Genomic DNA, 9137 nt, shown 5'->3' with positions numbered 1-9137 from the left:
GAGGGATGCTAGTACTTACGTGTGTACGATGTCTCAACGACTAACAAAGTCAGGCTTTCAAGAAAGAAAAGAAAGGAGAGTAAGACAAGAGAGAGGGACTAAAGGGCGACAGTATGTCACCCAGTTTTTCAAAAGATAAGGTGGGTGTGGTCCATGAGTGGTGGAAATTAGTCTGTTAGCTAAGCGTAGTCCATTGTAAATAATAATTGTAATGTTTTGCTGACATTAACGGTGGGGTGGGTAAGTTTGAGAAACCGGCTCGAGATACACTTTTTGTTATATTGCATGGAATGCTCTTAACATCTCGATAGCAATGAATATCTTAAGTGCTTTGACAAAAAATCCATAAAAAAATGTCATCTGTGGAAGCCGTAGTGCTGTAAAAAGCACGACCAATCATTTTCGACGGCCCGGCTAAAATAACTGGATGGCCTGCCTGTCAGCCTTCCATCTGTGCACAAACTTATCTCGTGCCCTCATTGGTCATGTGCGCGTTCGTGTGTGTTGGAGGAGGGGCTCTGTAAGGAAGTCTGAAGGAAGGGGCAGATTTTTTTCGGCTGCATACTTTTAAATTCTAGCGCACTCGAGCTGGTTTCTCCAAAATTACCTACCCTACCCTTTTAAATGGTATAAAATATATCTCATTACCATAAAAAATGTCTCGTAATGAAAACGGATATTTGTTTTCCTGGCTCATAAAAAAATAAGAAATTCAAATAAAATAAACATCGGCATTGATATCGTTTGACAAACTGTGAATAACTTTGAATAATGTCTATTTTAACAGAAAAAAATGCCTTATAATTCGGAACCAATATTTGTGCCGCACGCAGAGGTGTTAAAGAATCAATGCAACTGAAAAGGATCTTAATGCAACAATAACGCCTTAATGTGGATTTTTTCTTTTCCTAGCAAAACCGTGTGGTTGGAGCCATGCAGCTGTACTCTGTGGACAGGAAGGTGTCTCAGCCCATCGAGGGGCATGCCGCCGGCTTTGCACAGTTTAAAATGGAGGGCAACACTGAAGAATCCACCCTGTTCTGCTTTGCGGTGCGAGGGCAGGCCGGAGGAAAGGTAATGACAGCACTGCCGAGACTAAACGCTGACACCTGCAGAGATAAAGAGCTCAGGATAAAACTCATTTCAAATGTGTATAAGGAACTTTTCAGAGGCTCTTGTATCCTGACTGCTTCTCCTTTTGCCTCCATCTCTTTTCACCTTCAGCTGCATATCATTGAAGTAGGGACCCCGCCCACTGGGAACCAGCCGTTCCCAAAGAAAGCTGTCGATGTGTTCTTTCCTCCAGAAGCACAGAACGACTTCCCTGTGGCCATGCAGGTAACAAAACCACTTCCAAGAAGACACGTAGAGCCTGTTGGCTTTTTTCAAACTACTATTTGCCACATGGGTCAAAACTCTCCTGTGGTGCATCATCGTTATTTCTAGAAACAAAAAAGATTCTCCAAAACTCCCCTCAGGGTGTGACCTCCCTCTCTGACCTGGCATTACTTAGCCTTGGTTTAATTTCTCCTTTACACTTCCTAACCAGATTTCTCTTTCTGCACATGTAGATCAGCTCCAAGCAAGACGTCGTCTTCCTCATCACCAAATACGGCTACATCCACCTGTATGACCTGGAGACTGGAACGTGTATCTACATGAACCGGATCAGCGGGGAGACCATTTTCGTCACCGCCCCCCATGAGCCAACTGCCGGCATCATCGGAGTCAACAGGAAAGGACAGGTACGCTGACATAGATGTTGAACGAACTATCAAAAGCAATTCCTTCCTGCAGGCTGCTTCTTATTTGGATTGATTGGATGAAATGGCATCAGGTATCAGTTAACAAATGTTTGTAGGATATAGAGAGGCGAAGTCCCGCCCATCTACTTCCGACCCATGGAACCTTATTTCGGAAAAATTATGCATTGAAGTCAATGGAGAGAGAAAGATTATCTTTCGATCCCGTTTGAATTGTGCCATGAATTACACACATGATGTTTGTCAATCTTAAAAAATAATTTCCATGTCAAAAAAGTCACAGTTTGTTGTAAAACTGTTGAAATATAGGACTATGAAAAATACGCAACTACAAATCCCAGAGTCCCGGTCCTGCATGCTGGCTCTTACGGAACTGACTAACTCCCCTTGTGTGTATGTACAGCTCTCAACATGCCCAGACTTGGAGTGATTTTCACCTCTTTTAATACTTTTCGCCTCATTCTGAAAGAAAGAAGTGAAATGTGCCAACGTGACGGCCGTCTTGGTGTGTGGTGCGATACGGGAGATGTAGTTCATTGAGCGGTTTCACACAAAAAAAGTGTTACTCCACAGTTTTAAGACACATTTGAATTGTTTTGACTTGCAAAATTATCTTTTAAATTGACAAACATCATATGTGTAATTCGTGGCAAAATTCAAACGGGATCCAAAGATAAGCTTTCTCTCTCTATTGACTTCAATACATAAGTATTTCGAAATAAGGTCCCATGGAGATCCCCCGGAAAGGGAGGGACTTCGCCTCTCTATATGTGGGATCAAGACCATTTACATGCACACAAACCTTGAGAACACACTACAGGAAAGGAAAAAACCCTAAAAATCAGAATAGGGACTCTTTGATGTTATTTCTGATATTTGTTTGTTATTCATTTTCCCTGAGCCCTCTGTCTCTCAGCATGTGTCCTTGGGTGTTGTCGTGTGACCTTGACAGAGAATTCTCTGAAAATAACCGAGTCCAGCAGCATATTCGCTGTCGGGCATCTCGTGACAGTCACAGCAGGATGGCTAAGCCTTGCCAAGCAAACACAATCTAATCCTGTTACTGCTCTGTGCTCTTATCTGCAGATCGAGCCTGTACAGCTCTCAGTAACACACACACACACACACACACACAGACACACACACGTAACACTACACCAGGCAATCCCTCCCTGTAATTTAGGAAGGTGACAAGTACAGGTCTTAGGATCTTATTCACTTAAATCTATTTTTGCATCCAGAGATTTGAGCGTCAATAGAGTGCACTGTTTGTACCAGGCAGGTGTCAAATGACTTATCTTCTGTTATGTACAGATAATAAAGAGTGCATATTATAATGTGTTTCTCTAGGTGTTGTCTGTGTGCGTGGAGGAGGAAAACATCATTCCCTACATCACCAACGTGCTCCAGAACCCGGACCTGGCGCTGCGCATGGCCGTCCGCAACAACCTGGCCGGTGCTGAGGAGCTGTTCGCCCGCAAATTCAACACTCTGTTTGCAGCGGGGAATTACTCCGAGGCTGCCAAGGTGGCGGCCAACGCACCCAAGGTACTGCCACCGTCAGGGTTGGGAGGGGTACCTTAAACATATTACTAGTTACCCGTCAATGACAAGTGCAAGAAATCCAAGAGAAAATAAATATCAATAAGATGTATTTTTTGACTGAAGTGTGTTATGTAAGACAACAGAACAATGTGACCTTAGAAAAGCAGAAACCAAGATATTTAGGATCAAACATGTTTTAATTGACAGGAAAAGCTGCCTTTCATTCAGCATATTCAGGCAGTAGCCGATACACCAACAATGAAACACATAAGCACACACTACAGTTTGAAAAGCAGAAATAAACATATAGACATTTTTTAGATATGTAACAGCAATCTGATTAAGTATGTTTTAATGTAACTAGGGGGATACAGTTACCTTTGGATCCTGATAATCCTGTTATATGTTATCAGTTACTTCCCAAACCTAATGCTACTCTTACTGAATTACCTCCATTCCTGTTTTCTCCCCAGGGGATCCTGCGGACCCCAGACACCATCCGTCGTTTCCAGAGTGTTCCCGCCCAGCCGGGCCAGACGTCTCCGCTGCTCCAGTACTTTGGCATCTTGCTGGACCAAGGCCAACTGAACAAGTTTGAGTCTCTGGAGCTGTGCAGGCCCGTCCTGCAGCAGGGCCGCAAGCAGCTCCTGGAGAAGTGGCTGAAAGAGGACAAGGTGTGTGTGCAGTGTTTGATTTGTCAATGTATGGAAACACACCTGCTTTTTGGAAATTCTATAGATTCAAGGCTTTCATTGTCATGTGTGCATCGCTACAGTGTAGATATGACAATACAAATCTTAGGTCACAGGCTCCTCCACAGTGCAACACAATAAAACAGATACAAAAGTGCAAGTAACTACAAATAGAATAGAAATAGTGCAAGAAGAGTCTATATACAAGTAATTGGAATATGATATGTTAGATAAATAAGTTGCAAACAGATGAATGTTATGGATGTTGTTTCAACAGTTCAGTTGTTTAGCAGTCTTATTGCCTCTGGTATGAAACTGTCTCTGAATCTGGTGTAACCCCAACCCTAAACAATGTGTCCCAAAGCAAGAGATACATTTTTTTGTTGGGAAGAAACACGTGTGTTTGTGTGTGTGTAGCTGGAGTGCTCTGAGGAGCTCGGAGACTTGGTGAAGTCTGTAGATCCCACTCTGGCCCTCAGCGTCTACCTCAGGGCCAACGTCCCCAACAAGGTCATCCAGTGCTTTGCAGAGACCGGACAGTTCCAGAAGATTGTCCTCTACGCCAAGAAGGTTTGTGACGCTGCCTGACTTTATTTTATATTTAATATCCGACTAGGCTTTTGCTGCGTCGTTATTTGCTGTTGTCTTTACCTTTGTGACCTGCTCTATCAAAATCAGTCACATCGACTACGGAACACATCTAGAGTTACACACACCGTTGGAAACAGTATATTCTTAGCTTTCCAATAATATCCTTATTGTGTTTGTCCTGCAAATATTCCTTTACACTTTTCAACGACGAATGTATCTTCTGGATGTGCCAACAATATTTGAATATTTTTAAAGCCAAGAATTTGTTTAAAATCAACCAAAACCACAAAATAACCAAAACATAAATGACATAAATTCATGATTATCTATCCGTTGGGATATCTGAGTGATTTTGATAGAGCAGTTCACATGTCTCCGTAAAATGGTGAACCTCAATGGTATGGATATGTAGTTTAAATCTGTTGTTGTTCCTGTAGGTGGGCTACACTCCAGACTGGATCTTCTTGCTGAGGAACGTCATGCGCATCAGCCCAGAGCAGGGCCTGCAGTTCTCCCAGATGCTGGTCCAGGACGAGGAGCCGCTTGCTGACATTACACAGGTAAAAAAACAAAACTTTTTCGCATGGACCATCAACGGAGGCTGTCGACAAACATTCAAACGAACACCAATTAATGCGCTGCTCTCACAAGCTGTTGCTAAGGAACAAATGACTGCACAGACTGTGACTTATTTCCACCACCCCTGAGCGCAAGACCACCTTCGGTGTTCTGTAGCCTATGCTGTGTGCGCGCGAAGAGAGAGTCAGAGAGAGTGAGAGAGAAGTTCAGAGTTACTCGTTATTAATATTTTCGGANGGGCAAGGCCAGGCAGGAAACATGCCTTATCAGTAACTTTAGACATCGTAGGTATCAGCAAAATGTATAATCTACAATCAAATATCGTTTAAAATTGTGTTACGATGTCTAAAGTTACTGATAAGGCATGTTTCCTGCCTGGCCTTGCCCGTGTATCATTACCCTCTCTTGTCTGTGCGCTATGCACAGCGCCCAGACGAGAGTGCAGCAAGTGCAGCAGAAGCCAACTGTTGCTATCTTTAAACTACGCCGCCGAAACATAATTTCAGCCAATCTGCGTCGTCAAATCTGATGGTCACAGGGCGCCTACGTCAGCGTCCGGTGCAGTCTGTGAGTTGTTTGGACTCGTATCCAAGGAGACAAAACAGGAAGCTGTCATACACTCTAGAAGCTATCATTAGCAGCTAATATGAAAACTCCGTTTTTGATATAAAAATGGAATTATGGATTATCAATCATTTTTTCAAAGTGACAGACACATTGGATTAACCTATGGATTAACCTTCAGCCGCGTTTTTGATCCGAATAATAGCAAAAGGTGAGCATATCTCCGTGTTTTGCTACCTAAAGCTACGTCGTGTGATGTCTGGATTTGCTTCCCCTGTCGCGAGTTCTGATCGTTCAGTGATGATATTTATATTTCTAGAATCTGTGGAATCTCAGCTTGTTAGCTAAGCTTGTTTGTGCATATCCGATAAATATATCGATCCATTTATACCTACTGTAGAGTGCCTTAGCATTTTTTCGCTCAGGGCTCATTTAGCAAAAGGTTAGCTTCTTATGAGACTTGTGTTTTGTTTCGGTAAACATGGTTCATATCATCAGTTAGCATTTCTTCCCGTTAAATGAGTAGGACACATGAATAGTTTATTACATTTTAAGAAGCCCTGAGACACAGTTTCGTGAGAAAAAAAACGGGGGGAAAAAGCCCCTTAACAGGTTAAATGGGAATTAAATCATTTTGAGTGTTCCCAAATCCCCGGTGTTCTGCACTTTGTGTGGGCCTACTGTAGGCTACTGTTGCACAGTTTATGCTGTAGAAACTATGTCCAGGACAAGGTGTTTGGAGGTTTTGGAAGACTCATAGCTAACCACACTGAAGATTCTGGAGGTATGGATCAGTCTTCTCATATTTTTAAGCCTCAATTTGTCCTCCCCCCCCCCCCCTCTAACATCACCAGAAGTCATAATTTAAGGGGTTATTTCTCAATTTTTTTCAACCTAAAATATTTTCCACCAGCCGCCACTGACTAGTTTCATTATTGAAGTCACTGCTGACTTTTTCAAAGTCTGACCATATCTAACTTTATCCAAAGGTCCAAATAATCCTCATTGGATTTTTGCTAAAGCAGATATTGTTGAAAGATTTAAGAGCTTTTTGTCATTCTACTGATACGTTGAGCTGAGCATTTTACAACTACTGATATGTTCAATTAAAAAGAAATACTTAATATGTTAATTGTAAGGATATAATTTAGGATGCAATGCATTTCTCACAAGAAATATACATTCTGTTTCAATAAGTAACATTATTTATTAATAACTGTGAGTTAAGTGAGTTATCTCGTTAAGTTATTTTTGGTCGATATTGCTCAGCCATAGTTGGGATCTGGCAACGTAGTGACATTGTTTAAAGTGTGTGTTTTACTGTAACCACACACAGTTCAACATCAGATAAACGTTCTCCTATTTATTCGGCTTTGTGTCACTCCATCAGAGACACAGTCACTTCCAGACAGCGGCATGTCCTGAGCTCACTGTCTCGTAAAGATGCAGCCCCCAGTCCAGGGGGGCTTTTCATCCCTCTTTCCCCTTCAGCCTGCTTTGATGAGGGGGGTCAGAGATAAAGCTGTCTTTGCCTGGAAAAACAGAGACACACACGTAGAGGAGGAGAGGAAGGTGTTCTGTTTCAGGATTCACAGGAATTAGTGGTGAAAGGTTGTGAAAATAACACCAAGGCCCAAGCTGTGCGTGAAATTGTGAACAGAGGGATTAATGGGACTGTAAAAAGAGCATTAAAGATCCCCCCCACACCCAAACCACTTCACAAAGGTTTGTCAGAGTGTGTGTGTGAGTGTGTGTACGATGTAGAGACCATCTCCTCTTTCCCCATGACGTTAATCTCAAAAAGAAAACAGATGGAAATGTGACTTTGTTTGAAGTAATGACAGATAGATAGAACAACAGTTAACCTCTAACCAGGGTTTCACTTTATTATAATTGTCATTAACATAACTAGAAAGGTATGGTTATTCAACTTTGATTAAAAGTTAATTTACTAATATCAAAAATGAAATAACAATAATTATCTTTACTCTATTAGTACTTCTGATGTGATGCACATATCATAACATACACTATACTAAGTATTTTAATGATTTGTAAACCTTCTTTAACATTATTTACAAAGATGGAACATATTTATAACAATTGGTTGATAATTGGTTTGTAAATTATCTATTTACATTATTATATTATTTTCATTTTTTTTATTTAACCTTTATTTAACCAGATAAAAGCATTGAGATACAATCTCATTTTCAATGCTGACCTGGCCAAGAAGGCAGCAACGTTACACATAACACATAACACAGACATATAAAATACAGAGAACATAACTAAGAAGACAAAAAAGCAGTCACTACATTGTGCACATTAGGACAGTAAGGAAGGTGCACTACTTATTACTGCAAGAGCAGCTGGTGGTAAGGACTTCAGACAACTTCAACTTAAAACATGCTATTGAGACAAGTGCCGTCAGTTTGAGGCTTGATTGAAGGTCATTCCAAGACCAAGGACCATAATAAAAAAGACTCCTTTTCCCAGCCTCAGTCCGCACAGCAAAACCCTGGAACCGTATCAGCACTGGATCTGGAGGTGTAAGACAAACTGGAGCAAATCTGGCACATATGTAGAGTGGAATAGCTTACCTTAAAATGGCTTATAAAAAACCAATTGTGCAGTCTACGCATAGTAAGTGAGACCATCAAGTTAGCTATACAGTGTGCAATGATGAGTTCCTATATTATATAAAAAATATATAAATAATAATAGGGAGAATTTGATATATCGCAGTGCAGCATGGTTAGAGTGGGTCAAGTTTGGCCAAAACAGTGGAACCAGGCAAATCTATAAATGGTATCACCGTAGTCCAGCTGGGGACAGGAATAAGCCACGAGACCAACCTTTTACGGAAGAAATGAAAAACAACATTTAAGTCTGAAAAAGGGAAAAGGCCAAGAGGGAATTTCAATTTCTTTGTTAGAACTTAAAATTATGCGTGTTTAAGTTCAGGATTACTGTCTCCAACCAAAAGCCCAGATATTTGTAGGAATCGACAAACTCAAAAGAGAAGCCATTCAAGGGTGTCAATGGAGAGGCAATGAGGACGCTTGACTTGGGGAGCAAAAAAGCATTGCTGTTGGTTTTCCTTACTGTGCAATAGGCAGGTATTAGAAAGCATTCATTCATTAATAAAACCAAATTTCTTATAAACAACTGTTATTTATATTAATTATTTATAGTAATTGTATGTTTTATTCATTATCATTGTTACAGTGAAATTACGACTAGGAAATAAAGTTAATTACCAGAATGGACTATTATGGATATTGTTATAGCGGCTACATTTTCCCTCACGTCCTTCAGAAAACACTGACGGGTACATGGTGCTTCATTCTTACAAGCGTTTCAGTGAAAACTCTGGGAGAGGAGCAGAGCTGCTGCATTC

At 41.1% G+C, this 9137-nt stretch overlaps 1 protein-coding gene across 1 annotated transcript in view; it reads left to right on the top strand.

Annotated features, from left to right (window-relative positions):
• The window catches only part of LOC104950097 (clathrin heavy chain 1-like), a 23548-nt gene that overhangs the window by 7389 nt on the left and 7022 nt on the right, over positions 1-9137 (top strand). Inside the window, exons 2-8 of the mRNA XM_010776566.1 lie at positions 913-1074; positions 1225-1338; positions 1572-1745; positions 3114-3311; positions 3782-3982; positions 4418-4570; positions 5029-5194. Of these exons, the coding sequence (XP_010774868.1) occupies positions 913-1074; positions 1225-1338; positions 1572-1745; positions 3114-3311; positions 3782-3982; positions 4418-4570; positions 5029-5194 (1168 nt within the window). The remainder of the gene's footprint in view (positions 1-912; positions 1075-1224; positions 1339-1571; positions 1746-3113; positions 3312-3781; positions 3983-4417; positions 4571-5028; positions 5195-9137) is intronic.

The sequence above is a fragment of the Notothenia coriiceps genome, unplaced genomic scaffold, assembly GCF_000735185.1.
Source record: "Notothenia coriiceps isolate Sejong01 unplaced genomic scaffold, NC01 NC01_scaffold00000339, whole genome shotgun sequence".
NCBI classification, from domain to species: Eukaryota; Metazoa; Chordata; class Actinopteri; order Perciformes; family Nototheniidae; genus Notothenia; species Notothenia coriiceps.
This window is presented reverse-complemented; position numbering and strand designations above follow the sequence as displayed.